General features: G+C 34.1%; 1 protein-coding gene across 1 annotated transcript; it reads right to left on the reverse strand.

Moving 5' to 3' along the window:
- Positions 1-955: 955 nt before the first annotated feature.
- Positions 956-14,156, reverse strand: Clec12a (C-type lectin domain family 12 member A). The gene is made up of 6 exons (XM_077799077.1): positions 13,976-14,156; positions 10,770-10,868; positions 10,288-10,476; positions 9,214-9,365; positions 7,867-7,973; positions 956-971 (listed from the first exon to the last, which is right to left on the reverse strand). The coding sequence occupies exons 1-6, from the start codon at positions 14,064-14,066 to the stop codon at positions 956-958; spliced, it is 654 nt and encodes a 217-aa protein (XP_077655203.1). The 5' UTR covers positions 14,067-14,156.
- Between the last annotated feature and the right edge of the window lie 1,604 nt (positions 14,157-15,760).

The raw sequence follows: 15,760 nt of genomic DNA on the forward strand, positions 1-15,760 counted from the left end.
CCTCCTGGACAGGAGAATGGGTGAATGAAGCTCATGCAATTTGACTTATAACTGGAAACCTATACCATATTTTAATCAAAGAGAGTGTGTTAGCCATTAATTGGGAGAAGTGAGTCACTTCTGAGGTCTCAGAAAAATATGTGAATCAAGATTTGGGGAGTTATCATCCAAAGATGTCTTCCTTTTATGCTTTCTCAATCAGGACCCTGATTCTGGCAAAACAGGCTTTCCCAGTTTAAAATCATAACTTTCTTTGGATTTCTGTCCCCTCTGTCTTATTACAAATTCCTAAGACTAGTCCCTATTTTTTCTGCCTTCAAATTGAATGAAATGAGAACCTTTCCATTTAATACCTATCAGTATTCACACTTAGCTTTTTTTCCTTGATTATTCACTTTCAGATTTCCCTGTTATTTTTCGGAAGAGTCAATTGAGATTGCCAACAAATGCCTAATTCCATCATCCTTATTGTTTTTATTCTTCCCATGTTTCTCAAATATCTGATACATTTTCCTAGAGTAATCTTGACTCCACTAGTTTGTCATTCCAGGTCTTCACCACTTGTGAAGATTTTAACAATGATACCATGTTTGTGCCTTTGTGATCTTTTCTTTTTAACAGCAATGATTTATTTCTCATTGATAGTGGGCAGCTGGTGATTCAAGCCCCAGATTCCATCTTAGCATCTGTTTTCTTGGATAATTCTTGCTACCTATTGTTGCAGGTTTGGTTCTCTCCAAAACACCCCTTGACAGAAGTTAGCTTGCAGGTTTAATATGGAACATATGTGTCTGGGCCCTACCTGGGCAGAAGGAAAAGAAGCAAAGTTGGACAAAGGAAGAAATTGATCAGTGATGTATTCTTAATAAAATAATTGACTGTAAACTTCTGAAACTGAAATGGACCATGTTGGAGAAAGTGTACAAGGTTACTGTGCTGGAATGTTTATCAGTCATTAGATATAGAGATCCCTAGGAAAGGGAGACAAAGGGGGAAATTGCACAAAATTTTTGCATATGAAGGTTTTCTACATTTTTACTAGATAATTATTTTATATTTTGTGTGCCATTATAAGTGTTATTAAATTTAAAATTTTATCACTACTTGTTCAATGATAATACATAATACATACAAATACAAACATAGAATACATAATACATAAAATATGGTTGATTTTTATATGGTAAGATTTTATCCACTGACCTTGATACATTATTTACTCTAATAGCTTATAAATCATTGTTTTTATGTGCATAATTTTATTATTTACAAATAAAAATGTTTTATTTCTCTCTCTTCCATTATTTTATACTTCTTTTTCTTGCTTTATTCCACTGAGGACCTCTAATAGACAATAGGGTTTAAATGAAATGGTTGATAAAGATCATCCTCATCTTGTTCCATAGCACTCAAAAGAAAAACTTTCATTTTCTTATTAGAAGTATGATGTTAACTGTTAATTGAAACTTGAGAGTTTTTTTTGTTTGTTCAAAGTTTGGTTTTATTTCAACTCTCTTTATCATGTTACAGAAATATTCTTCTAGTTTTCTGAGAAGATTGTCTATAATTGCATATTGTATATCAACAAATACTTTTTGTACACATATTAAAACTATATGGTTTTTTCTCTATCATTTTACATGCTTAATTAATCTACATTACTAGAATAAATCAAAATTTTCTTATTGTATTGTTATATTTATTCCTATATTAATTTTCTCTGATTTTCTAGAAGACAGAAATTTCCCTTGTTTATTTCTGGAAAAGCAGGAAAATATTAGTTTCAGATTCCTATATTACCAGAAACACTGTCTTTATGCTGAACAATATCTGGACTGTATGTACCTGAGAAGATAGGATTTTAGATTCCTTACACTCAGCAAATGAGTCAAAAGAAGAAAGTCTGATGACATAAATACTAGGAGAGAGGCAGCAATTTAGTTACATCATCTTTATCTAACTTGTGTTATCTAGGTGATGCATCCTGCCCAAAGATCCTATCAATTTCAGGAAATTAGCTGAAGCAAAATAATTGCACTGACTACATTCTTCCATCTAGATCTTCACTCATTAATACACTTTCAGTCTTCACTGAATTGGCCATCTTCTCACACATAAAGTTTTTCATAGAAGAGCAGGAAAAATAATAAACATAGGAATCATATATAGATCCACAATATTTATTATTTAAGTCACTTATGTTATTTTTAAACCTGAAAAAAGGAAAAGAAAAGGAAATTACACTTGGCAAGTCAAATATTTAAAACACTTTCACAGAAAAAAATGATTTTTACAATATAACATTATTACCAGTAGGTCAGCTTTATCTCAGGTAAATCTATGTTAAAGTCCAGAATATCAAGTTAATCATTTAATTGACACATACACAATATGAAATATTGTTTTATTTCTCTCTGCCTTCTCTACTTTCCCACATCTGGAATATTTACTGTAATTTAATTCCAGACTTAGCACCTCTTCACATCTAATATGATTTAAAAATAATGCTCTTCCATAAGATTCTCTAGTCTAACTAGCCCAGTAGTAAATCTTGTCTCAAGTGTTCTTTGTAATCATCAAACCCAGAAATTAATCTAACATACAATACCTGAATATCAACATCATCTCCAAGTGACAGTTTTAGAGATTTTACTCTGAAATCCCAACTAATTAACAATTCATAAACACTGGATTAGTGATTGAGGATGATACATGAAAAACAAATTTGTAAATTAAAACATTATATTTTGAATAGATATAAGCATCAGTCCCTTGGTCAATAAATAATGACCATCAAATAAGTTTATTGATTAATTTTTCAAGAACAAAATTTGGTGACAAATTACAGATGCTAATCAGCACCCCTTCCAAATACAAGCCCCCAAATAGCACCAAGAACAAAAATAAGAGAGAAAAATGGCAGATTAGAGAAAGGGTGCACTTCCCAGCAGTTTCTCAGCTCCAGAATTACAAAGTGGGAAGACTATTGCTCAGCAAGGTGGGTAACTAAGGGCACTCATTGAAATTCAACCCTGGATGGTCAAAGAAACCATTAGAGACACTGAAAGCAGAAACTTTGAAGATAATATAAGAAACAATATGTTAGAATCATGCCAGCTTGCTGGTGCCAGTGGTGGTGGTAATGGCTGGGGTGGCTGAGAGGAGGGAGAGCACAGGCAGACAGAGAGGAAGCACAGTTAAGAGAGAGAGAGAGAGAGAGAGAGAGAGAGAGAGAGAGAGAGACTGGGGAAACCTATAGAATGGAGAGGGAGGCTGATCCTAATGGACCCAGAGTTGGTGGGTGAAGTTGTTGAGTGAAAATCAACCAAAATTTTTGGAACAATGGGCAGAGAGTCTGGGAGGAACCTAGGTAACCAGCCAGAAAGAACCATTAATAAATGGCTAAGTGGCAGCAGACAGAATTGGGAAATCTGGAACTCAAAAGAAGTTGCCAGCCTGACTGAGAAATTGCCTACTGTGGGGCCCCAGTGACTAATATAGGCACAAAGAAATTTGAGCCTAAGGCAATTCAGGCTTGGAGGATACCAAGGAGAGAGAGAGAGAGTTGTCTTGGTTCCTAGTGTCTCATATGAGCTGTTGGGAAGACACCAATAACTGATCAAAAATGACCATCTGCACTCCTGGTCTGATCCTGGGTAACTCACATCCATAGTGGTGAATGTAAGACCTATGGATGTTTAGACTCCACACCTTAAAAATGTAATATACGGGGCTGGGGATGTGGCTCAAGAGGTAGCCCACTCGCCTGGCATGCGTGTGGCCCGGGTTCGATCCTCAGCACCACATACAAACAAAGATGTTGTGTCCACCGAAAACTAAAAAATAAATATTAAAAACTCTCTCTCTCTCTCTCTCTCTCTCTCTCTCTCTCTCTCTCTCTCTCTCTCTCTCTCTCTCAAAATAAATGTAATATACGGAGGCCTCTGAGACCTAGATGCCCAGCACAGATAACTGTCTTCAGCAACAGAGGGTGTGGATCAAATCTCAAATACTCATGGCTCAGTTCCAAAGGTCAGCCAAGACTAAGTCCCAACTACTGGAACTTCCAATAGAACTGTACTAACCCTGAAACTAGTGGACACCCCTTGTTGGGACTCCCCAGTGTATCCAATCCAATGCTGGGAGATGGGAAGCTGATAGCTACACACCAGCTTTGGCTCCTGGTCATAATGACTGGAAGCTTGGTGAACACAAAGACATTGGACTATACAACCCCAAGCCATTGACCCAAAGGTTACAGAGCCCAAAAATAAATGCAAAGAATGGCACAACAGCCTAGACAATGAAAAATCCATCCTTGCTAACACTTTTGATCACCACAATGGGAAATAGACCTTTTTTTCTCATTAAGAATTTTTATCCTTTTTTTTCTATCACACATTTAAATTCTTTTTTTTAAGATTTTATTATTTTTTAAATTTTAATCTCATTTTATTTTTTTATTTTTTACTTTTTTAGTTCTGCATGATTCTGTGTGCATATGTGGGTGTGTATGTGTTTGTATTCCCACTGCACAGAGGTGTGTGTATGTGTGTGTGTGCGTGTGTGTATGTGTGCTCCTACTGCACAAAGGTGTTTTTGTGTGTATTCACATCATTTTACTTTCATTTTAATCACTTTCCTTTTTTACCTGATTATTATTTAGCTTCAGATTGACTTTGATGAGGTAAAATTTTATGTGGGTTTGAGTTGTTTTCATCTTTCAATTTTTTTGTGTGTGTATACCTTGGTTTTTATTCCTGTTATTCCTCCTTCTGCACTCTCTTCCCCTACTAATAGTCAAATCTTCCTGTTCCCTCTTCCTCTCTTTCATTAATTTTTTACTTTAATTATTTTTTATTCCTCTATGTTTATAGCCATCATCTGCTACTCATCTCCTGCTTCTCTTCTGTTCACTTTTTAAATATTTTAAAATTCTCTTGCCATCCTACCCTATTTTTTCTTTACTTAAGAAACTATAATTCCACTCTTTGACTGAATTATAAAGTTTATGTAATTCCTACCCTATAAAAGAGTGGATGACATAGTAGACATTAACTGTTTAATATATGGTCTAGTTCATGGTTGTTTATTGTTGATGCTGGTGTTAAATGCTGATCCCATCATATGGGATGGTAATTAGTGTCATAGATGTTAAAGTAGACACAGGCATTTATTTTAAGTCTTGTACATCTGTTGCTAACATTATTGCTATTCTAGGTTCCCCCTTCTTCTAAGACTGACTGGAAAGTGATTGTGCCACTCCGAGTTCACAGAGGATCCCGCTGCTGAACACTGCTCACAACTCAGGCAAGTAATAGCGAAACTCACCCCAAACATGAGCTGCCCTCACTCAAGCCTCAATAATACTCAAACATGTAGAATAGGGGAGACAAAAATCCCAAATCAATAACCAGGCCCCAAGTAGGAACACCTAGAGGAGGACTCCAGTTCCTACTCTTGGACATCACCTTGTACATAAAAAATAGAGAAGTCCCTAGAACAAAAAACTAACACAAAAGGACACATGTATAAAAGTAATAGATGGATGGATGCATGGATGTATGTATGGATTGATAAATCAATGGATGAGGAAAATGAAGACCTCTGAAAACATGAGGAAATAGGCAAACAAATTTCCTCCCCCAATTCACAACCCCCTAACAAAGGAATTTATAGTTATGGAAATGGACAAAATTCCAGAGAAAGACTTATAAAAACTCATCAATTAAATGTTTACTGAATTAAGGAATGAATTAAGAGAACAATTACAGATGAAATACCATTTCAATAAAAAAATAAAGATACTGCAAAGAAATCAAACTTCTGCACAGCAAAGGAAACAAGAATGTGAAAAGACAGCCTAAGAATTGGGAGAAAATCTTTGCCAGCTCCTCCTCTGACAGGAGATTAATATCCAGAATATATAAAGAACTCAGAAAAGTTAACATCAAGAAAATAAATAACACATCAGGAAATGAGAATGAGAACTAACCAGATATTTCTCAAAAGAAAAAACACAAATGGCCAGCAAATATATGAAAAATGTGCAATGTCTCTAGCAATTGGGGAAATGCAAATAAAAACTGCATTGAGTTTTTATCTCACTCCAGTCAGAATGGCAGCTATCAAAAAATACAAAAACATAATAAATGCTGGTGAAGAGGTGAGAAAAAAGTATACTCAGACATTGTTGGTGGGACTGAAAATTAGTCACCACCCTGGAAAGATTTTTTGGAAATTCCACAAAAATCTAGGAATGAAATTTCCCTATAATCCAGCTATCCCACTCCTTGGTGTTTATACAAAAGAACCCAGTACAGCAGCAGAAAGAAAATAAGATGAGGGAGAAGAGAAGGGAAAGAGGGCAACCAGGGACTAAAATGAGGTACTTTAAATTGCATGCATGTATGATTTTGTCAAAACGAACCCAATTATTATGTATAATATAATGCACTAATAAAAGAAAAAGAACAAAACAAAAAATAACATGTACATATATGAATCATATATATGATGATTATATACATTTTATTTCAGTGTTATTTCTTGATAATTTTAAATGTCTACCATGTATGCTATTCCATTGTAAATACCTTTCCATTTGCAAAATTGCAAGCACACATATATTCTGCTTTTTCAAAACAAGATTCCACCTCTCCTAACACCCATATTACCTTCACCTCTAGGCCTTCAATGCTAAATGAGACCTTTCAGATATATATTTGTCTCCCTTTCATTTATGCAGATCTTATCCCCTATTCTTCCTGTCATTGCCAGCCACCAAAGAGAGTCATCTCATCTTTCTGAGCCACACTCCTATAGTTACTATTTATAATTAAAGGGAAAAAAACAAGGGCATAAAACAAAACAAAAATCTCTATTTGCTATGTGGCTGAGCTGATGAGTATTCAGAAATCTCAGTATTGAGTCAGTGGGAGCATTCCAGTGCAATTGCTTGAACTGCCCCCACTTGAACTGCCCCCACTTAGTCCTCAGCTAAGAATTTGGGATAAATGCTTGCCTCCCAACAGTGTTCAGCAGGTTAACACTCTGATTTCTTTCTTTAATGTGGCCAGTTTCCAAATTTTAGACATTATACAATACAAATTGTATTTTGACACATTTTTATGTAAAGCCTTAATGTTTTCCCCATTACAAGCAGAACAAATACAATGTATAATCCCATTTATAGTAGTGTAACTACTTTCTTAAATAGATTATGCAATTAATTATTTCATATACATATATGTGCATTACATATTACATTATACACACAATTATACACATATACAGTATACCATGCTAAAGTCATATTATTCTTTACAATGAAATGTTCTTCTGGTTAGTTTTTCCCTAAAATTTTCTAATTTATGTGTCAATTATAACTAAAAATCCAAAAATATTTTTGGATAATCTGTTTTTCTAACTGAAACATTTATCACATTATGGTCTTTTTAATCCCTAGAATTATTTAGTTGGTCTTCACATATGATTGATAAAGTAAATTGAGGACTATATCGATGTTTCATACATCTACAAATCCCAGAATTTAGCATATCATTAAGTATTTGTTAGGGTCCAGTGAATTTTGTTGGCTTTCATAATTTCCTTAGATAAAATAATTATTTATAGACACTTCCCTAAATTTGGCTACTATGACTTTATTAGTGATTTGTCAATATAATGAGAATACATTTGTGGTTATTTTCTGTATGACCAAACACATCAAGTAAATATGACAGAACAGGGATCTTCAAGGATGCAATCACAATGAAAGCTTGCCAGTTGCTACTTACAGTGCTCCTGGTAAAAATATCTAAACTTAAACCCAACTATAAAAATACAACAAGAATAGAGACTTACCAAGCAGAAGAAGCAATCATGTCATCCAGCCTTACACGGTTCATGTGATAATTTCCAGGAGATAATCCCAGCCAAAAGTTATATAATTGAAGGGATTTTATGAATTCCTATAGGGAATAGAAATGATCTGTTTTAAAAAATATATGTTCTTTCCTTACAATGTAATTTCTGACATATTACTTTCTTAGAATTTTTGATATTGTACTACTAATTTTCAATGCCATTTAAAAGAAGCTGAAAGTGATTTTAACCTTAAAATTTCAGCAGTTTTACAGTATCACTTTCTGTCTCACAAGAGTGAGGCAGTTCATGGTATAATTAACAAGGTTGAATATTTGAGCAGTTAATATTCAGTCAAGGGCAATGGAGATAGTTATTGAATGTAACGGAGCATTAACAGAAAAAGCAAAGTAGGAAAACGGTGCAGCAGAATTGGAGAAAAGTAGTCATAGAATAGAATTCAGGACCAGTCCAAAATTTTGTAGTCAAAACAATGTGTCCTTTCATATTCCTGACTTTAAATTTTTTCCTTGAGTAAAAAACTATGAATGGGTTATCTAAGAATAATTTAATGAGAAAGAAATTATGATTGATATCCCCTCTTCTGTAAAGAATGCCAAATTGCCTTACAGTAAAGAAGCTGATATGCTTAGAAAATGTAATTTTGCTGAGAAACATATGATTACTGAGGGACCAGAAATAGTAAGAAATGTGGAAAAAATTTTAGACTTGGAAAAAAAAGGAAAAAAGTAAATCAGAAAATAAATAAAGCACAGAGAAAACACTTATTCTGCATCCCATAACTCAGTTCAGCAGATTTGCTTGGTACTTGCCCTTGTCATACCATTCAATTTCTACTTATCTATATATGTTTTGTGATAGCATAGTTAACCAAACTTTTTCCTTTAATGAAAAAATACAATAAGGTAGAAACAAGAAATATCCTCTTACATACTTTTTATGAAATTGGTAATTCTCAGGAATGATCTCTAGGTCCTGTGTTTTCAGATAAATGTTCAGATAAATATACTGAGGCCTGATTCCAGAGTACCAACTTGGTAATGGTCATAGGCCTGAAGATTCTGGGTACCCCTGATCTATTCTTCTACCCATAAATTTCTAAGATTCTATTGATTCTAAGATCCTAAGCTAAGGTTTTGTGTGTTTTATCTTGGCTGTGATTCCCTGAGAAAAATATACAAAGTCTCAATTACCTTGCACTTTGACTAAAATAAGCAAGAATCATGAATGGGTTGATACAGATCTTTCCCAACATACCCCACTCCTATTTTATAATAGGAGAAGAGATTTCCTTTCTCACAGGCTGAGAGACTTGGGGAGTCTTACCAATTTTTTTTTGTTCCTAACTTGCAGCAGACTGGCATTCTGAGCAGAACAGAAAATTTCGCTGTTTTGCCATGTTTCAAAATGATTGAGTCTGATGTAACAGCTATCCCCATACCACATCCATTCCTTTGGACAAGGTTTACATTTGTGCTCTGGAAGAAGAAATAGTTTTATTTGTTGTTTTTTTTTTTTTTGTGTGTGTGTGTGAATACTCTTTGTTATTATGTCCTTACTTTATGTGACAATGAAAAAATTTACAGTGTTTCTTCTTTTTAGGTGAAAGGAAGAGAAACAAAATGAATCTTGTATGTTACATTCCTACATATCACAAAAAATGTATCTGACACATAATTTGAACAAAAATTTTAAAGTAAGAACTTAGATTCAAGTGTGTCTTACTATATCAGGAGACCTGGATAATTTTCATCATTTCTCGTATTTACTTATGGCAATAAAAACTAACCACAGGAAATATTCTGTATGGTCAGAATCAGTTTCACACATACACACCTGTAGAAATCCTCCCTTCTCCAACTAGTGTACCTGTAGCTCTCTGACTTGTTCACTATTGGAGGACTACTCAGAGGCACAAAGAACTAAAACAAACAAACAAAAAAAAAAAAACCTATACAAATTTATAGAAATGTTATAACACCAATTTCCCAAGGTAACACTAATAGTGCTTCTCTTTTCTATGGCCTTTCATCATTTACTGCAATTTGGAATGAGGTAATTCAAAAAGATGTACTTCCTTTCCTGTTGTCTAATGACCACAGAGCCTAAAATAATAGTAATAGCATATTACAGAAATTACATATTGTCTGTTTTATTACATAAATGTCATTCCTTAATAATTTGGCAGCTTATAGTTATGATTATTTTTTTCTTCTAACTGCATGAAGATATTGATGAGAATTTCATCAACTAAATTTAATTCCTTTCTTTAAACAATGGTTAGTGATAAAATTATTCTTAAGTGACTTTAAGGTTTATTCTATTTATTTATTAAGGTTTATTCTAATTGTTCTTAAGTGACTTTAATGGCTAGTAACTCTGAGAGCAACACAAGGTTACCTGGTTCTTTTCTATATAGCTCACGACACAATTTGGTGGCTACTATTTGCAGTGTGATAGAGAGGCTCCTGATATTTTCTGAGCTTCTGTTGTTATCCATGAGTTGGAGGGAAACATTTCTCTGAAGTTCTTCTTTGATATTTTGCAGTTTATTCAGTTTTTCCATTTCTAACTTCAAAGTTTTATAAACTCCAGTTGAAAAAAAAAAAGGAGAAAGGAGCGAGAGATGATAAAAAATTGTAAACCCTTGATAGAATTATCACCTTTATAAATTCTTGTTTGTTTTGTTTTGCTTTGATTTTTTTTACCGTCTTTTGTTTTGCAGAAGTAATATTAAAAAGTCTATAAACCACGTTAAGGTTCATTTGTGGGCACACACCTCTTATTATTACAAGCCCTTAATTCAAAGAATAAACTTAGGCTGTAAAATTCATAACATTTTAGATGCTTTTCCTTTTAGTCAGGACAGTGTTAATACATACATACGCCTCCCAAGGCTCCCAGTCCAATGAGCAGCAGAAGGCAGAGGAGAGTCAGGATCAAGGCTGATTGACGCCACAGAGGGGAAGGAACAGAAGGTGCTGTAGAAAACAACATTAGCAAAATTTGATTCATTCATTTGTTAATTCATTCTGCCTTTATTTGTTTCCTAATATGTACCTTGAAAAGGAATGTGATTTGCTAAAAACTCATGGACTTTAAAACATTTTTTTTTCAATTGTAAATCAAGAATAAGTCAGAAGAGTTAGTTTGCTGTTTGTCATGCAAAATGGTTCTCATAAGTGAAGAGGTAAACTTTTAGAGTGATTCAAGAAACCAAAAGGCAAAGACAAAGTTTATAAAAGAAAGAAGAAAAAGCAGTTAATCTTGACACTGTGCATCTTGTGTATAAATTTGGGGAAAATGAGTAGCTGGCAAATAGCAGAGAAGTCAGTCTGAGTAACCTTTCTTTAAGGCATAGTTTGCAGCTTATCAAAGGAAATACTTTTAGTTGTTTATGTATTCCCCATGTAACCCCTAGTTTGGTTGCAGAACATAACAAGGTAGGCTGTTTCTTTGTAATATGTCCAGGTATTCCCTTATGAGAAATAGAAATCCCAGTGGTCCATTTTTAAAATGCAGTATTTAGGTTTTTTTTTTTTAATTTTTAAACTTGTTTTAATTAGTTACACATGACAGTGCAATGATCTTGACATGTCATACATTTGAATCAGATGGGGTATAATTTCTCATGTTTCTGAGTGTACAGATTGCAGAATCACATTAGTCATACAGTCACACGTATTTAATTTTAAATGTAAAATGACTTGAGTTCTAAAAAAGGCAGCTAGAGGGGAGAGCAGAATGGAAAGTTACAAGCAGTTAACAGGTGAATGTGAAATTCACAGACCCTTGACAAAAGGTGGTGAGAAGGAAGGGACCCACTAGACCAACAGAGATAAACTTTGCAGGTGCCAAAGCACTCAACCCAGGGGGACTTTCCCACAACAAGGGAACAAAGGGAGGTGGGGGACAACTAAAAGATACATCTCTTTAAATATCCCAGTAGGAGATAGTGAATTCAGCTGACCAATGAGTAGCTGTCAAGAACTCACTTTCCTTAATGGCTGTCCAAGCCAAAGATTGTGTGGTTAGCCCTGACTAATGGGCAACAACCCAGTTCCCTTGCATCAGGGATAAAAGCCTAGCAGACTGCCTATTCATTGCACCTGCCTTTCAGTTTTGATTGTTGTGTACCCATCTGTACCATGAAAGTAAAATTCTTGCCTTCTCAACAGAGCTAATCAATCTCCGAATGTTTATTTTAGCTCCTAGGGTACCCAGGACCCCCAATATTTTCAACATACTTATTGGCTCCATGTCTTCCTTAGTTTAGATCTATACCATTTACTGATCAGAATTTTCAATTTTTTAAATTTTTTTTTTAGCAAAAAACTTTTATCTAATGCTTCTTTTTCTTTCTTTACTGAGTAGTAAAGCCCAGAATAGATCATTTCCCTACAAAAATCATAAAATTTATATTGTAAATTATCATTAAATAGCTATGTTATTTAAATTTGTCATCATATGTATATGTGAAGACTAGATATTTAAAGAAAATACAATTCAAGGATAATGTCATAATCTTACTGTGTTTGTGAAATATACCTTAACATCCCACAGTTGATAGTGCAAAAATGTGAAATCCAGAGAGAATTGAAAATAAAATGTAAAACTTAATTCCTTTAGACATTAGAAAATTGTTATTATAAAAAGAACTACATGGTCCAGGATCATACCTAAAGTTAGAATTACAAATTTAAGTGCTAACTTTTGTAAAAATTATTTTCTAATTTGTCTATGCATTCCATTATTTGAAAGCTATCATTGAGTACATTCTATTTGCTAGACACTATTGTGATTGCCACTGATACAGAAGTGACAAGACTTGCAAGTCTCTGTTCTCATGGAAACATATTTTATTATGAGAGGAACCAAATGAATAGATGGATAGATAAATCTCACATTGGACTATAGTGTACAGAAATTTGAAGATGAGTTATGAGTTAGAAAGTAAGTAGTTTAGAACTTGTGGAAAGTGGGAATCAGCATACAAAGTTAGTGGGAATAGAACTGCATACAGCAAAAATATCTAGTTCAACAACCCTAATTTGGGGGAAAGCTTTCTATTTGAAAAACAGAAATAGAGTGGCTGTAGCGTTCTGGTCAATGTGAAAAATGATATTTATTCAAGGAAGTAAAAATAAATAAATAAATAAATAAAAGAACTTCATATAAAATTGAGAAGCAGTCTTGAGATTTTCTAGTCTTGAGATCTTGGGGAAAGTCCTAAGAATATATTTGGAAGTCATTGTTTTTGAAACCAAATGACAGAATGAAGCAACTTACAAGAACATATTGAGTGACATAAGAAAAGGGGACCCAGAACACAGCCCTGGGGTACTCCATCGAATAAACATTGATCCAGAGGGTGGGGGGGGAAGCAGAAACAGCAGTGCCTGTGACATCAGAAACCACGTCCAGAAGAATGTGCAGAGAAAATGTTTGCAAAAGAAGGAATGTTCAGCTCTGTAAATGATGCAGGGAAGTGAAGCAACAAATAATAAAGACATGACTATTGGGAGGAAACAGGGAGCCATCAGTGACCTAGACAAGAACAGTTTCCATGAGACAGTGAGAAAAGAAGCCTCAAAAAGCTGGTTGAAAGGAAATTAGAGATGAATTGGGAGTCAAGTACCAAAGATAATACTTTCAAAAACAAAAATTATTTCTTTCTCTTTTAAATACATACATGCAATCATTTTCCTTTAAAAAAGAAACATAAAGATCTATGATTTTCATGAGCAAAATATTCTCCTTGTTCCACAGCTTTATCTAATGAAGGGAAAACACTTCAGACAACCCAGCCATTAGAAAATATCTTTTTTTTATGTATCTTGAGTGTAACATTAAAAAGTAGACTTGTAAAAGATTAAGAATGTTCAGTGTATACATCACTGATTTTAGAAAAAGAAAAACCCTATAGTCAGTTAATTTGGCTACTTTTGATACATTTGGTAAAAATGGGAGACTTGATTAAAAATTCAGATTGAATGATACCAATATCATTATCCATGCACTCATACCTGAAGTGGGAAGTATAACCACTTCTGCCACCTTACAACACATCCATAGCTGAAAATCTTACCTTTTTCCCCCAATTTTTGAAGATCCTGGGTATTTTCTGTCTTATTGGAGTCCTGGAATTTTAGATTTGCATAAGTAATTTCTTCAGACATTGGTGAATATTCAAGGAAAATTTGAGAAAGTGTTTTTAAAAAAGGTGCGGGACAGCTAATCCGTGAATGTTAAGTGAGATCTGTAACTAAATTTCTTCTAAACTGAGGCTTACATTTACAAGCGTAAGCTTCTGATCATAAACTTACTGTACCAGTCTCTCACATGTCTGCATACAAGTTTGTCTCTGACCTCAGACGAAAGAGAGAGCTGTTGCAAGAGGAAACATCTTTCTTCCTCATATTTCTTCCTTTTTCTTATTTCTATATATTTACCAACTAAATAAAGTTTGGCTTTATTTTCTTTCAGAACTGCTGATTAAACCCAGGGGTACTCTATCAATGAGTAACATACCTAACCCTTTTTATTTATTTATTTATTTTTATTTTGAGACAGGGTTAAGCTAAGCTGCTCAGGTTAGCCTTGAATTTGTGACCCACCTACCTTTGACTCCAAGAAGCTGGGATTACAGGTATGCAACACTGAACCTGACTATAAAGTATTTTTTTTGAAATTGTGTTTATATATTATTATTATTATCACACAAAAGTACACAAATTATTAGCTCCACATAGTATGGCTATAAGTAGAATTTATTTTTAAGCAGAAATATAATAGAAAAGATGCAGTTCACAAAACATTCTCTAATCCAAAGTAATGGACTAGTTTAAGTGTTCTGTCTGCATCATGGGCAAGATCCCAGTAGAAGGATTGGTTTGACTAGGAGACTGAATGCACACAAAAAGTGACTCCCAACTACAGTGAGAGAGCACAAAACATCCTTCACACTGCTGCATAGCTATAGGCTATGGGGAGCTTTAGAATGCCTTGTTTCTCTAAATTTCAAGAGACATAATAAGGGATCTTGGGCCTAGAAGCCACACTGGGAACTTTCATACTTATGGTAAAGGTCTGTATGTGAGGGCTCTGTGACCAGCTCTGTAGGCTAGAAAAACTAAGATCAGCCTTGCTGTCTTTCTATAGACAGCCTCTATCAATATGACCCACTTAGCTAAGCTTCCAAAAGGAGAGAAAGAGTTCCTAAGATCATCCAGGTTTGTGTTCTGTTAATTTGACTCGACATTCTTAGTATTCTTGATCAGTATGAAAGTGAAGATGGGAAATGAGCAATGATTATTTTTTAATGTTTCTTGATTTTTGTTAGTAAATCTTTCTTAATTTTTGTTAGTAAATCTTACTCTGTTTGATGAACATAGCTGCACCATTGTTTGGGGCATATATATTTATGATTGTTATGTCTTGTTGGTGTATGGTTCCCTTGAGCAGTATGTAGTGTCCATCTTTAGCCCTTTTAAACTTTGGATTGAAGTCTATTTTATTTGATATGAGTATGGACACTCCTGCTTGCTTCTGCAGTCCATGTGAGTGGTGTGATTTTTCCCAAACTTTCACCTTTAGTCTGTGTGTGTCTTTTCATATCAGATGAGTCTCCTGTAGGCAGCATATTGTTGAGTCTTTTTAAAAAATCCAATCTGCTAGCCTATGTCTTTAGTAGTTAGTAGTTTATGCCATTAACATTTATGATTATTTTTGAGACATGGTTTGTATTTCCAGCCATATTTGTTTATTTTTGTTATTTGACTTGATTTTCTTCCTTGATTAATTTTTCCTTTAGGGTACTACCTCCCTCTGCCTATTTTCATTGTTTTCGTTTCCTCTTTGTGGAATGTTTTGC

This window comes from Urocitellus parryii, chromosome 5 (genome assembly GCF_045843805.1).
Source record: "Urocitellus parryii isolate mUroPar1 chromosome 5, mUroPar1.hap1, whole genome shotgun sequence".
Classification (NCBI taxonomy): Eukaryota; Metazoa; Chordata; class Mammalia; order Rodentia; family Sciuridae; genus Urocitellus; species Urocitellus parryii.

Bases quoted from the DNA above. Each gene is read 5' to 3' on its own strand.
- Clec12a (XM_077799077.1), bottom strand. From the start codon at position 14,066: ATGTCTGAAGAAATTACTTATGCAAATCTAAAATTCCAGGACTCCAAT. The intron at 10,477-10,769 runs GTATGTATTAAC...TTTCAACTGGAG, and splicing joins GGGAGCCTTGGGAGGCGTAT to TTTATAAAACTTTGAAGTTA. The intron at 7,974-9,213 runs GTAAGACTCCCC...TATTCCCTATAG, and splicing joins TTAGGAACAAAAAAAAATTG to GAATTCATAAAATCCCTTCA.